The sequence below is a fragment of the Peromyscus leucopus genome, chromosome 7 (assembly GCF_004664715.2).
Source record: "Peromyscus leucopus breed LL Stock chromosome 7, UCI_PerLeu_2.1, whole genome shotgun sequence".
NCBI lineage: Eukaryota > Metazoa > Chordata > Mammalia > Rodentia > Cricetidae > Peromyscus > Peromyscus leucopus.
In genome coordinates, this window is record NC_051069.1 from 50,695,978 (window position 1) to 50,711,171 (window position 15,194).

The window sequence follows — 15,194 nt, forward strand, 5'->3', positions numbered from 1 at the left end:
CTGGCTCGTGAATTTGGCACGCTTTGTTTCCTGCTACTGAGCCCTTGGTGGCGGGGCAGTGACAAAATAGACTGTCCTAGTTGCTTTTATTGCTGTGAAGAGACACTGTGACCAAGGCAATTTATAAAAGAGGACGTATGCTGGGGGTCAGTTCAGAGGGCTAGAGTCCTTGACCGTCATAGAGGGGTGCATGGCAGCAGGCAGGCATGCCACCGGAGCAGCAGCTGGGAACTTACGTCCTGATATACAAGCAGGAGGTAACAAAAAGAAAGCTAACTGGCAATGGCTTGCATGGCCTTTGGGATCTCAAAGCCCACCCTCTGACACCTCCTAATCCTTCCCAAACAGATTCAGCAACTGGGGACCAAGATGCAAATATATGAGCCTGTGGGGGCCCTTCTCATTCATACCACCACAGAGGGTCGGGCAGGGAGAAGACAGCCCTCCCTTGAGAAGCAGGGAAGGACAGCAGCCTGGACCTCCAGCTCAAACTACCCTGTCTCCCCACATGGTGTGTGGCCGTCCTGTGGGGAGACAGAGTAGTTTGTTCTGACATTCTAGAACAGGAAAAAGGTAGTACGGGTACTCAAACTTGCAGTGGCCAGAACTGGGTGGGTAAAGTGCTTACCTAGTGTATACAAGACCCCGGGGTCCATCCCCAGCACTTATGAGCCTAATGTCACCACTTGTCAGCTCCCATCCTCATACATGCACACACCACACACAAACACACAGCCTTACTTCAACAGGAGTGGAGGCAGGAGGATCAGGAGTTCAAAGTTATCCTCAGCTACATAGGGACTTTCAGGCCAAACTCAGCTATGTAAGACAATGTCTCAGAAAAGAAGAGCTGGCTATGGGGCTGGAGAGATGGTTCAGCTATTAAGAATACCAAGAGCTCTTGCGGAAGACCTGGATTTGGTTCTTAGCACCCACACAGTACACAACCATCCATAACCCCAGTTTCAGGGAACCCAATGCCTTCTGGCCTTCATGAGCACCAGGCATGCATGTGGTACACAGACACAGAAGCAGCAAAATACACACATAAAAATCTAAAAACATAATAATTCCAAAGGAAAAAGGGAGAGGGAGGAAGGAGATGAGCGAATTCCAGTGAACTTACTAGGTCAGTAAGCAGCAGATCTTGCCGGCAAGTCCAGGGCTCTGGGTTCAAGGTTTGCTCTCGAGCCTCACTAGAGGTGGAGAGGAAGGAGCCTCCTCTGAGTTACGACAAGAGCTCAGTAGAAAAGAACAAGGCTCCAGCCCAAAGCTGACAAAAAGCTCTAAGCTTGTATGTTTTAGTCTGAAGTCTGGTTTATCGTTTCAGGTGGTTTGAATGATAAAGTCACCCATAGCCTTGAGCATTTGAACACTGGATCCCCAGTTGGTATAGGTGTTTGGGGGAGGCTTAGGAGGTGTGGCCTTGCTGGAGGAAGTACAAATCTAAGGGTGGACTTTGAAGAGTTCTGATACTTTGTCAGGAGGTGTGGCGCATGCCCTTTCCTGGAACTCGCTTTGTGGATCAGGCTGGCCTCGAACTCACAGAGATCCACCTGGTTCTGCCTCCCGAGTGCTGGGATTAAAGGCGTGCACCACCACTGCCTGGCTGAAAGAACAGATTTTTAAGGCCATATAATCTTGGTTTGCCAATAGGTATTATAGGTCGTCATTTTGTCCTCATTTCCTTTGGATCTAACCTTCCAGCCCTTTTGAGGAGAAGGGGTGATGTACTGTCCTCAGTAACTACTTCTGCTGTATTAGAACACCATTGTCAGGGCCCAGGAAAGCTGGAATCCTAGTCAAAGGCCAGGAGGGATTAGGACAATGGGGCATTCATCAGAACCATCTGGTTCCCTGACCCAGCTGAAGAGACAAGGAGCCGTCACATCGGCTGGACTGGTTCACATCAGCTTTCATCAAGTCCAGGGTTCATCTCGGGAGCAGTTTGCAGTCTGCGGCTGATCTCTGGATGGTATCCACCAGCCAAGGGGAACTCTGCCAAGACATACAGGCCAGGGACAGAAATTAAAGAACTTCAAGGAAACTACATTTAGAGCCTCCCTCTTGGGGATAGGCAATAGACGTAGGCTGTTGATTGGCAGGAGAACTTACCTGGAGTCCCATCTGCTCTGTGGGAGGTGAACCCAAGTCTTAAGGCTTTCTTGACTCTCTGAAGCTTATATATACTATCGTTGTCTGTAATATACATTGAAATCTACATTATAGAAAAAGCAGCCAACAGGTGTCTGTAAAACAGCTGGGGTAGGCAGGGCTGTGGTGGTGCATGCCTTTAATCCCAGCACTCATGTAACATGAATCTTAACAGGTCTTGTTAATAAAAACAAACCCAGGGCCAGTATTGGGGTGAATGCTGGAAGATCAATCAGAGAGACAGAACCAGCCACAGCCAACCTCACCTCACTAAATCCTCAGCTGGTCTTGTTTCCTCAGACTGAAAGCCTCTGAGTGAGTCCTCATGGATCTCAGCTGAACTGCTGCTCAAAAGCCTGAAAGCTTAAAGAGATTCTAGTTTCTAGTTTTCACGCCTTATATACTTTTCTGCTTCCTGCCATCACTTCCTGGGATTAAAGGCGTGAGTCACTATACCTGGATGTTTCCAGTGTGGCTTTGAACTCGCAGAGATCCAGATAGATCTCTGCCTTCAGAATGCTAGAATTGAAGGTGTGTGTGCCACCATTTTCTGGCCTCTATGTCTATCTAGCAGCTGTTCTGTTCTCTGACCCCAGATAAGTTTATTAAAGTGCACAATATATTGGGGGACACAATATCACCACACACTTGGGAGGCAGAGGAAGGTATGGATCTCTGAGTTCGAGGCCAGCCTGGTCTACAGAGTGAGTTCCAGACCAGCCAGGACTATACAGAGAAACCCTGTCTCAAAAAAAACAAAAACCAAAACAAAACAAACAAAAAGAAGAAAAGGAGGCTGGAAAGATGGCTCAGTGGTTAAGGGCACTGACTGCTCTCCCAAAGGACCTGGGTTCAAATCCCAGCACCCATATGGCAGCTAACCACTGTAACTCAAAGATCTGACCTGCAGGCAAAACACCAATGTACATAAAATAAAAGCAAATAAAATTTTAAAAATTGGTGTATAATTTAAAAAAGAAAGAAAAAAAGAAGTAGGCTGGAGTGACGGCCCAGCAATTAACAGCACTGGTTGCTCTCCAAGGGGGCCAGGGTTAGATTCCCAGCACCCACATGGTGGCTGTGGTGGTTTGAATGGATGTGGCCCTCATTAGACTCAAGGGTTTGAATGTCCATAGGGAGTGGCACTTTTAGGAGGTGTGGCCTTGTTGGAGCAAGTGTGTCATCATGGGTGCAGGCTTTGAGGTCTTATATGCTCGAGCTATGCCCCATCTGGGACACAGTTCACTTCCTGTTGCCTACTGATCAAGATGTAGAACTCTCAGCTCCTTCTCCAGCCCCATGTCTGCCTGCACACCACCGTGTCCCACCATGACAATAGTGGACTACACCTCTGAACTGTAAGCCTGCCCCAATTAAATGTTTTCCTTGATAAGAGGTGCTGTGGCCATGGTGTCTCTTCACAGCAATAGAAACCCTAAGATACAACTACCTGTTACTCCAGTTCCAGAGGATCAGAAGACCTCTTCTAGCCTCTGAGGTCACACAGAACATTTACATGCATGCAGATAAAAACACTCAGACATTAAAAAAAAAAAAAAAGGTCTCATGTAGCTCCCTGTATATTCGCTCCTATTTCTTTACACACTGTGTGTGTGTGTGTGTGTGTGTGTGTGTGTGTGTGTGTGTGTGAAGTCAGAATGTGGTGTCAGACGACGACACCTTGCAAGAGTCAGTCAGTTTTCTCCTTCCCCTATGTGGAACCTGGGGCATTAACTCAGGTCTTCAGGCTTAGCAACAAATGCCTTTACCTGCTGAGCTAACTCTCTGGTCCATGTTAGAGTCTGTCTGTTTCTCTCTCTCTCTCTCTCTCTCTCTCTCTCTCTCTCTCTCTCTCTCTCTCTCTCTCTCTCTCTCTCTCTCTCTCCACCCCCAACATGGTCTCACTGGGTAGCCCAGGCTGGCCAGACCTTGCTGTGTTGCCCAAACTGGCCTTGAACTCCAAGAGATCCACCCATTTCTGCTCCCCAAGTACTAGGAATAAAGGCGTATGCCACCATGCCAGTTTTTGTTGTTGCTTTTGTAAATAAAAGTTAACATGTGTGTTTTGTCTGCATATATGTTTGTGCACCATGTGTGTGCTTGGTGCCAGCAGATGTCAGAAGAGGGGGTTGGATCCCCTGGACTTGAATTATGGATGCTTATGAGCTGCTATGTGGGTGGTAAATACTGAACCTGGGTCACCTGGAAAAGTAGTAAGTGCTCTTAGCCGCTGAGCCATCCTTCCAGACCTTGCTAGAGGGAAGGACAACGGCATACATCGGAAGTGAGGGTCTTGGCCAGAGATAAGGGTTGGGGTGTGATTAATAGGACTCTTGGCTAATATGGAACTCTACAGACCAAGGACAGGACCAGCGTCAAAGTTGGGGTCTCATGGAGAAAAGTGTTGAGGACTTTTTGTACTTTTGTTTTAAACCTGGCTCCTCAGCGCACACCTTTAATCGCACTCCGGAGGCAGAGGCAGGCAAATCTAAGTTTGAGCATAGCCAGGGGTACACAGAGAAACCCTGTCTCGACAAATTAAAAACTGGGTTTCCTATTGCCTAAATTGTTCTCAACCTACCCTCCCGTCATGATGTTGGATTTCTGAGCCTTCCTCTACCACTCAAAAGCTGGGACTACAGGTATATATGTCACACTTACAATTGTGCTGTGGATGGAGCCCAGAACTTCATGCATACTGGCAAACACTACCAACTGAGCCACAGCCTAAGTCTTTTCACCAAATACTGTTCAAGGAAGCTTATGTGGGTGGTGCTTGGGCTACATGAGCCCCGTGTTTAGAAAGGGGTGGTGGTGGGAGAGGTTGGATGGGAAGGGACAACACCGGGAGCCTCAAGTCTGGGCGACTGCAGTCTCCAAGCCCAGAAGTGTGCCTGCAGAAGCTCGGGCAAGGCCGGTTCCAGGTCCTTTGCCCACAGATCTCACTCTTCCGCCAGCCCTGGTCTACGTTCCCGCCCCCATCTCGCACGCCCAATCGCAGAGGCCTCATCGGTTCCGCTTGCCGCTTCAACAAATCACGGCTAAGACGTTCCTCCTCCACCGCCGTTCGGAGCGACGCCCTTCCTGTGCGATGACCAATAGGAGCGTAGGGTCGTGGGCGGGTGGGACGGGCTGCGGGCAGGGGGCATGCGCGCTGCAGGCGGCCAATGGCCAGCGGCGCGGCGGCAGCGGCGGACTCGCCCCGCTCTCCGCGGCAGTGGGGCGGGTCCAGGGTCTAAGCCTGAGTACCCTGGAACGGTGAGTGCAGGGGCGCCCCTGGGACGCCGGCAGGGAGGAGGCGGGGCGCCACCACTTCCCCGGAGTTGGACCCGGAGCACCCGCTGCTTCCGCACTGTGCACTGAGCGTGCACAGTGCAGATACTGCCTGGTCCCGATGGGTCGGCAGGTCTTCGGGCGGTGGGTGGGGAGAGATGCAGCTTCTGCAAGTAGAGACCCCAGATTTCGTCTTCAAAGCTGGGCCGGGATCATCGGGATCTGGGAAAGAGGAAGTGAGTTCTAAAGGCCCCATGTTCCTAGGATGGCGTCTTGAACTCGATTATGGTCGGCATCTATTAAACGCTTACTGTGTGCCAGACACTTGCCCAGCGAGCCTTTGAAGTAACCACTGGTACCTGCTCACTTGAGGGAACTGGCCCAGAGAGGAGACAAGTTCCGGCAGATCTGACTTTCGGTGCCCTTACGGTAACATAATCATTAAGGCTGGTGGGCTCAAGGCTGAGATGCCTGCCATCTCAACACTCGGGAGGCAGAGGCAGGGGGATTTCTGTGAGCTCTAGGCTAGCTTATGCTATATAGTAAAACGCTGCCTCAAAAGAAGAAAAAAATAAGTATACATATATATAAATATATATATATAAATATATATATATATACACACACACACACACATATATGTAAAATACTGAATATAGTGCATCATTCCTGTACTTAAAAGACTGAGGCAGAAGGATCACCATGAGTTGGAGGAAAGTGTGAATTCCAAGATAGCCTGGACTACACAGTTAGACCAATATAAAATAAATAAAGGATGAATGGATATGCCTCAGTTGGTAAAGTGCCTGCAAACATAAGGACCGGAGTTTGAGTCCCAGCACTCAAAGTGGAGCGTGGCAGCAGCCACAGGTCACCCCAGCACTAGGGGATAGAGACAGGAGGGTCCTCGGGGCTCCCAGGACAGCCCAGCCAAAACAGTGACCCTAGGTTCAGTAAGACTGTCTCAGGAGAGAGGCCTCAGGGCTCAGAGCACTGGCTGGTCTTCCAGAAGACCCAGATTTGGTTCCCAGCACCCACGTGGCAGCTCACAACCATGTATATAACTCCAGTTCCAGGGAACCCGACACCCTCTTCTGGCCTCCATCAGTACCAGGCACGCATGAGGTACAGCACAGACATACATGCAAAACATTCACACACGTTTAAAAAATAGGTGGAAAGTAACAGAGGAAGGGCCTGATGTACACTTCTGGTCTCCATATGTGCACACAGGGAACAGACTTTCACACTTAGGTGCACACACATGCATACATTATGCATGTATGCACATGCGTATACCATGCACATATATGCCTGTATACACTATGCACACATCCATATACCATGCACACATATGCATATACCATGCACATATACGCCTACACACACTCTCACACTCATATACCTGCACATATCCATACACTATCAATGTACACTTATACTTCATGTACATACATGCATATGCCAGCACACACATGCATACAGTATGTACACACATATACGCCATGCACACATACATATACTATGTACATATATGCCTGTACACACATGCACACACCATGCACACACACATGCACCATGCTCACAGAATTTTTGTTGTTGTTGTTGTTTTTGTTTTTTTGAGACAGGGTTTCTCTGTGTAGCTTTGCGCCTTTCCTGGATCTCGCTCTGTAGACCAGGCTGGTCTCGAACTCACGGAGATCTGCCTGCCTCTGCCTCCCGAGTGCTGAGATTAAAGGCGTGCACCACCACCACTGCCCGGCCAGAATTTTTTTTTTTTTAATTTAATTATATTTTATTTTACAATACCATTCAGTTCTACATAACAGCCACAGATTCCCTTGTTGTCCCCCTTCCTGCCCCCCTCCCCAGAATTTTTTTTTTAATTGTGGAATCTTGTCCCTGAAATGTGGCAGCCAAGGTGAGTATCCCCCCAAGGGGAGTCGGAGCGGCCCTGGTCACCTGTTGGGGTGGATCTTGGGGATGGAAAGAAAAATCATGATGGTGAAGCTTGTTATGATTTAATTAGGTTGCATGTCTTTACCTGTGTTTGAGTGTGCACGCATGTATGTGCACATGGAGGTCAGAGGACAGCAGAGCCGTTGACTCTCTTCAGGATGTGAAGGGATTGGACCTGGGTTGTCAAGTTTGGCCACAAGCCCCTTTACCTGCTGAGCCATCTCGCTGGCCCCACAGTGAAGTACTGCTCTTTTGGTGGTCCTGGGATGAAGCCTGGAGCCTGCGTGCAGGACACATGCTGCTCTGCTCTTACCTCCACCCCAGTGGATTCTCCTTGGGTCATATTTGGTTGTTGTTTTTCCTGCCTAGTTCGGGTTCCTGCTCACCCAGTACCATGCAGAACCAGGTTGGAACATCTTTCCGTAGCAACCGTCTCAGCATCTCGGATTCCCTCGGGGAAATGGAGGACCAGAGAGGTTGAGTGCATGGCCTGAGGTCACACAGAAAGCTCCAGGACGCACCACCAGGTCTGTTGCATCAAACCTGCCTGCCTTCTGGGAGCTTTGTTCAGAGCAGAAACTGATTGGTTGGTTGATTGACAGTTGATTGAGACAGAATCTCACTGTGTAACCCTGGCTAGCTTGGAACTTCTTAGAGCAAGCTGGCTTCAAACTCACAGAGTTCTGGGGTTAATGACATTCACCTCCATGCTTGGCTTAAATTTATTTTATTTTATTTTTATTTAGTGTTGTTAGGGTGGTTCTTTTTTTTTTAATTTTTATTTTATGTGCATTGATGTTTTGCCTGAGTGTATGTCTGTGTGAGGGTGTCAGATCCCCTGGAACTAGAGTCACAGACAGCTGTGAGCTGCCATATGGGTGCTGGGAATTGAACCTGTGTCCTCTGGATGAGCAGCCAGTGCTCTCAACCACTGAGCCGTCTCTCCAGTCCCATTATGCTGCTTTTATAAGGATATGTGGAACACGTGTAGCTCAGAGGACAACTTTTGGGGGTCAGTTTTTCTCCCTTCTATCGTGTGGTTGCCAGCGATAGAGCTCAGGCAAGTGCCTTTGCCCGCTGAGCCGTCTCCCAGGCCCTTATTTATTCAAGACAGGATCTTATGTATCCCTGGCTGGTCTCTACCACCTTAGGTATCTGAGGATAGCCTTTAACTCCTGATCCTTCTGCCTCCCTTTGAAGTGTGGGGATAGTAGGCAAGGGTTCTCCTCAACGTGGACCTCAGGGTGGCTGTTCAGACTGTTGCAAGGTTGTTTATTGAGGAGAAGGCAGGGTGTGGCAACTTGTGTTTGCAGTTTTAGTAGGCAGGAGGGTTTGGAGCACAAGGCTGGCATGAGCTAGATAGATGGAGCTTGTGAACCTCATTGCCCTCCCAAAAACAAGACAGGCAGGTTCAGTCTGCTGGCACTACTGTACGGCTGTAGTTCTGGTTACTTGGAAGGCTGAGGCAGGTGGATTGCTTGAATGTAGATATTGAAAACAGGTTTGGAAAAAGCATATTGAGATCTTGTTTCAGACTAAATAAGACTTCCTGGGTGGTAGGTGACACACACCTTTTTTTTTTTTTTAATTATTTATTTATTCATTCATTCATTTTTGGTTTTTAGAGACAGGGTTTCTCTGTGTAGCCCTGACTGTCCTGGAGCTATCTCTGTAGACCAGGCTGGCCTCAAGCTCACAGAGATCTGCCTGCCTCTGTCTCCCAAGTGCTGGGATTTAAGGCATGCTCCAACATTCTGGGCTGATGTACATCTTTAATATCAGTACTCTGGAGGCAGAAGTAAGTAAATCTCTGTGAGTTCAAGGCCAGCCTGTTGTACATAGTGAGTTCCAGGCCAACACCAGGCTATACAGTGAGACCCTGTCTCAAAAAAAAAAGAAAAAGACATTAAAAAGTCAAAGAAACAGTTGCACACCTGTGATCCTAGCATTTGAGATTCAAACATTAGGATCAGAGCTTCAAGACCATCCTGGGCTACATGGTAAGTTTGAGGCCAGCCTGGGCTGTCTGAGAATTGGGTTTGTGTGTTTGTTTGAGACAGGGTTTCTTTATGTAGCCCTGGCTGTCCTGGAATTCATCTTGTAGGCCAGATGGTCTTGAATTCAGAGATACACCAGCCTCTGTTTCCCAAGCAAGAATTGTTTTTAAAAAAGAAAAAAAATGTGGCCTAGTTAGATGGTTCAAAGTCAGAGGATGAGTACTTGCTACTCTTCCGGAGAACTAGAGTTCAGTTCCCAGCACCCATGTCTAGTGACTCATGGCTGCCTGTAACTCCAGTTCCATGGGAGTTGATGTCTTCTGTGGGCACCCACACATGTGGGCGCGCGCACACACACGTACAAATCTTTAAGAAAAAGTACAGTAGTGAGTTGGAAGCAAGCCTGGGTTACATGAGACTGTCTAAATAAACTAAGTGAAACAAAAATATAAGATGGCTTTGCTATCACTAAAACCAGCGATCCAACAAGTGTGTAAACTGAGGTTGAGGGAAGGCAAGACCCAACTCTTTCTTTGGACTTCAGCCTGGGTGATTTTAAGGCTGAGGAGCTAAGAGGCCTCTGGGCCCAGAGCTGACGGCCTGTCCTTAACCAGCAGTGAATGGTAACGAACATGCCTCTGTGTCGGCGGAGAGCCACCCCGGAAGACAGCTCGGCCAATGGCAGAAACGCTCAGCCCCTGGTGCCCACAGGCAGCTTGATGGTGCTGCTGCACTGGGCTGGGCCGGACGGCGGGGAGCCCTGGGTCACCTTCAGCCAGGCATCTCTGACGGCGGAGGACATCTGTATCCACATTGCACATAAAGTCGGTGAGTGTAGAGCCCCAGGGTGGGGGTGCCTGATGGTATGGTTCACAGTCACTGGACAAAAAGGAATGAGTCCTGACTGCCAGCTCAAGCCAGGGCCAATGGGGGATGGTTATTCTAGAGGGGCAGCAGGAAAGGAAAAGAGTGCTGAGCCAGGGCTGTCTGTGATCCCAGAACTTGGGAAGCTGAGGCAGGAGGATCACAAGGTCCAGGCCAAACTAACTACACATGAAGACCCTGTCTCATAAAATAAGTCTGAGGCTCAGAGGTAGAGCTCCTGCCTAGAAATCCCCAGCTCAGTGGTTTAGAGCACTGGCTGTCCTCCCAGAGAGTCTGGGTTCAATTCCCAGCAGCCACATGGCAGCGCACAACTGTCCGTAACTCCACTTTCTGGCAGTCTGTACCTTCACACAGACCTCATCCATGCAGGTGAAACACCGGTGCACATAAAATAAAAGAGACAGGTGGATCTCTGTGAGTTCGAGGCCAGCCTGGTCTCCAAAGCAAGTTCCAGGAAAGGGGCAAAATTATACAGAGAAACCCTGTATCAAAAAACGAAAAAATAAATAAATAAATCTTTTTTTTTTTAAAAAAAAGAACCCCCCAGTGAGGGGTTAGGGTGTGGATCAGTAGAACCTGCCCAGTTTGTGCAAAGTTCTAATTTCTGTCCTCTGTACCCCCCACAATAAAGGCACTAATGCTGTCGTTAGGCCCCACCTCCATAACCTTTTTAGTCCTAATCACATGTCAAAAGTTCTGCCCTTAAATTCCATGAACACGTTACTTGTGATGATTAAGATTTCAATTTGTGCCAGGCGGTGGTGGTGCACACCTTTAATCCCAGCACTCGGGAGGCAGAGGCAGGCGGATCTCTGTGAGTTCGAGGCCAGCCAGGGCTACAAAGTGAGACCCAGGAAAGGCGCAAAGCTACACAGAGAAAGCCTGTCTCAAAAACAAAAAAAAAAAAAAACAACAAAAAAAAACCATTTCAACTTGTGAGTGTTAGGACATGTTTACACCGTCACAGGGAATGTGTGGCAGCCGGACTGTGGCGTCTCTCACGGCCCTGCTTCCTGTTGTGTGATGTGAGCCATGGGACCTGAACTCTCTAGGGAAAATGGCCTCCACACAGATCGAGGGGATAGCCCTGTTCGAGGGACCAAAAAACCTTCAGGCTGACTGGGGTGCGGGTTCTGAGAACTGGGAAAAGGAAGTAAAAGTTGGAACTCGGGGCTGAGCTTGTCACTCGGCTGGTTGAACACTTACCCAGCACACAGAACCGTAGCTTCCACCCCAGCACCCCAGAATCAGGCCTCATGGTGCAAAACTGTCCTCCCAGTTCTCTGGGAAGTGGAGGCCGGAAGCAGAGAAAGAAGTTCAAGGCCTGGGCTCTGAGCAGCCTATCTCAAATCAGAGGAATTAAAATCAAGCACCAGAGGCAGAAGCCAGGTCCTAGGGACTCAATACTGAAGGGGTTGGGATTGCTCAATGGGCAGGGAGCCATGGAAGACTTGAGCAGAGCGGTTGGCATATTAGAAAGCTGTTTCGTAGCAAGGTGCCTTATTTGATCAAGCCTGTAGTGAAGCTACTTGTAGTAACTTTGGAGAGCAATTTATGTTTATCTGACAGGTTGAAACCTTTGTTTTTGTTGGGTTTTTTGTTTGTTTGTTTGTTTGTTTGTTTAGTTTTGGTTTTTCCAGACAGGGTTTCTCTGCGTAGTTTTGGTGCCTGTCCAGGAACTCGCTCTGTAGACCAGGTTGGCCTTGAACTCACAGAGATCCGCTTGGCTTTGCCTCCCGAGTGCTGGGATTAAAGACATGTGCCACCGCCGCCGCCACCACCGCCACCACCACCACCACCACCCCCACCCCCAACCCACCCCACCCGGCTGTTGTTTATTTGTATGTTGAGACAGGGTTGCTCAGTGTAGCCCTGGCTGTCGTAAAACTCACTTCACAGACCAGGCTGGCCTGGGACTCAGAGATCCTCCTGCCTCTGCCTCCTGAGAGCTGGGATGTGCCACCATGCTGAGCCTGCTTTGTTTTGTTTTTGAGACAGGGTTTCATGTAGCTCAGGCTGGCCTCCAACTGATATGTAGCAGATAATGACCTTGTTCTGCCTTAGCCTCCAGAGTTCTGGGATCCTGTGCCATTTAGTCCAATGTTTCTGTCCTAGTTGCAAAGGAATCTGGGAAATGTAGTTCTGGGAAGCCTTGGGATGGTGAAAATACTGAACTGCCTTGTGTGTATATCAGTTTTTGGCATTTTATAGACAGGAGGGTATGTGACAGGAGGCAGTGGGTTGCAGGATCCTCAGAGCTCAGGTCTGCAGATGATGTGGCTTCTGACTTCATCCCGCCATGTTCCAGGTATCACTCCACCCTGCTTGAATCTCTTTGCCCTCTATGATGCGCAGGCCAAGGCCTGGCTGCCCCCAAACCACGTCCTAGATACATCCCGAGATGTGAACCTAAGGCTATATTTCCGAATGAGGTGAGTGAAGGCCTCTTGGAAGGAGCGTGTGTGTGTGTGTGTGTGTGTGTGTGTGTGTGTGTGTGTGTGTGTACACCAGTGCCCATGTGTGGAAGGAAATTCGATATATCCACTATATATGCCATGGTCTCTCAGATCAAACACAGGTCCTCAGGCTTGGCAGGTACACACTCCCCCACACAACACACACACACACACACACACACACACACACCACACACACACACACACACACACCACACACACACCACACACACACACACACACACACCCCCCCCCCCCCCCCCCCCCCCCCCCCCCCCCCCCCCCCCCCCCCACACACACACACCACACACACACACACCCCACACACACACACCACACCACACACACACACACCACAACACACACACACCACACACACACACACACACCACACACACACACACACACACACACACACCCCACACACACACCACCCCCCCCCCCCCCCCCCCCCCCCCCCCCCCCCCCCCCCCCCCCCACCACACACACACCACACACACACACACACACACACACACACACACACACACACACCCCGCTGAGCCTCCTCCCTGGCTCTGCTTACCCATACCCTTCCTGCAGGTTTTACTTCCGGAACTGGCATGGCATGAATCCCCAGGAGCCAGCTGTGTACCGATGTGGTTTCCCAGGGACAGAGACTTCCTCGGAACGTGCAGAGCAGGCTGTGCAGCTTTTGGACTCTGCCTCCTTTGAATACCTCTTTGAGCAGGTGTGAGCAGAGATGGGAAGTCTAGATTATTTGGGGGAACATAGGGCCAGTTAAGGACTCCCTTCCGCTTCCCACTCCACTTCAGCTAATACATTTCTGCTCATCCTAGCTGGGGTCTTTTTTTTTTTTTTTTTTTTTTTTTTTTGGTTTTTCGAGACAAGGTTTCTCTGTGTAGCTTTGCACCTTTCCTGGAACTCACTTGGTAGCCCAGGCTGGCCTTGAACTCAGAGATCCGCCTGGCTCTGCCTCCTGAGTGTAGCTGGGGTCTTTTAGCTGTCTTTACCAAAAGAATTTGGGGTGAATGAGTGCTGTATTTGATTAGTAATACCTGCCATGGTCTCAAGATCCTGAGGAGGTGGTGTATGTGATGTGTATTTGAGCTTCCTAGGAACATTCTTATCTCTCCCTCCCCCACAAGGTGCCTAGAAGTGAGAACTACAGTTTGTTGGCAACAAAGCAAAACGCTCCCCACACCCTTCTCTGTTCATCCCTCTACCCCTCAGGGGAAACACGAGTTCCTGAACGACGTGGTGTCTCTGCGGGACCTGTCCAGTGAGGAAGAGATCCACCACTTTAAGAACGAGAGCCTGGGCATGGCCTTCCTGCATCTCTGCCACCTCGCCCTCTGCCGTGGCGTCCCCCTGGAAGAGGTGGCCAGAGAGGTCAGGTGAGTGGACGTGGAGTGAGGACTGGGAGTAAGCGGGTGGGGTCCCCACACCCGGGGACCCAGGGTGGACCTTTCATGTTGCCCTCATTTGTCCAGCACGCTTATTGATCACCTATTGTGTACTCATACTAGCTCTAAGTATTGGGAGCTCTCATCTTGTAAAGCAGTCTGGGAGCTAAAGGAAATGCGAACCTGGGGCTGAGATGACTCAGCAGACCTGACTGCAGAGGACCTGAGTTCCGCTGCCAGCGCGTCCATCTGGCAACTCACTACTGTCCCAGACGCCAGCCCCAGAGGCTCCAAAACCCGCTTTGGCTTTCACTGGCGCGCGCACACACGCCTGCACACACACACAGCATGCACATAAAATAATAATAATAATAATAATAATAATAATAATAATAGAGTCTTAATGAAAAAAAGAAATACAAACATGCAATGTAGAAAAGTTGAGTAGAAAGGTGGATTCAGCCGGGCGTTGGTGGCGCACGCCTTTAATCCCAGCACTCGGGAGGCAGAGCCAGGCGAATCTCTGTGAGTTCCAGGCCAGCCTGGGCTACCAAGTGAGTTCCAGGAAAGGCACAAAGCTACACAGAGAAGCCCTGTCTCGAAAAATCAAAAAAAAAAAAAAAAAGAAAGAAAGAAAGAAAGGTGGATTCAGGGTTAGTTATTAAGTGGCGCTGTTTACTATGTGAGAAAAGCCACGAGGTACAACAAAGCCCACCGTAAGAGTTTACTAAGGGAAGATGTGCTTAGGCCTGTGGAAATGGTCAGGCAAGGAGAGAGAGGAAGAGGGTGAGGAGTCTGTGACCTGCTTTTTGTGGAATCCCTCACATATGCGCATATGGGCTTACATAGCTATGCCACGCATGTGCATCGATTACGTGATCACACTGCGTGCAAATTACGTGACCATGAAGTGCATGGATTACATAGGACATAAGGCCCTGGGATGACTAAGCCTCTTGCTTGGCTACTGGACAGCGCATGTGCGGTCATGTAGCTGGGGGAGTGGCCAGGAATTCCAACATTCCAGACTCTTTGCTTATAAAAAATGGTGGGTCAACAGGAAT

At 49.4% G+C, this 15,194-nt stretch overlaps 1 protein-coding gene across 5 annotated transcripts in view; it reads left to right on the forward strand.

The window, feature by feature from the left end:
* The first annotated feature begins 5,306 nt into the window (after positions 1–5,306).
* Positions 5,307–15,194, forward strand: part of Tyk2 (tyrosine kinase 2) — a 32,596-nt gene continuing 22,708 nt past the window's right edge. For 2 of the 5 annotated variants that reach the window (XM_028872437.2, XM_037207723.1), the window contains exons 1-7: positions 5,307–5,412; positions 5,692–5,856; positions 7,756–7,913; positions 10,001–10,211; positions 12,577–12,700; positions 13,307–13,454; positions 13,958–14,121. In XM_028872437.2, the coding sequence (XP_028728270.1) occupies positions 10,004–10,211; positions 12,577–12,700; positions 13,307–13,454; positions 13,958–14,121 (644 nt within the window). In that variant the 5' untranslated portion in view covers positions 5,307–5,412; positions 5,692–5,856; positions 7,756–7,913; positions 10,001–10,003. Of the gene's footprint in view, positions 5,413–5,500; positions 5,664–5,691; positions 5,857–7,755; positions 7,914–9,997; positions 10,212–12,576; positions 12,701–13,306; positions 13,455–13,957; positions 14,122–15,194 lie in introns of those variants that run through there. The other 3 variants (XM_028872438.2, XM_028872439.2, XM_037207722.1) reach the window with 3 other exon arrangements.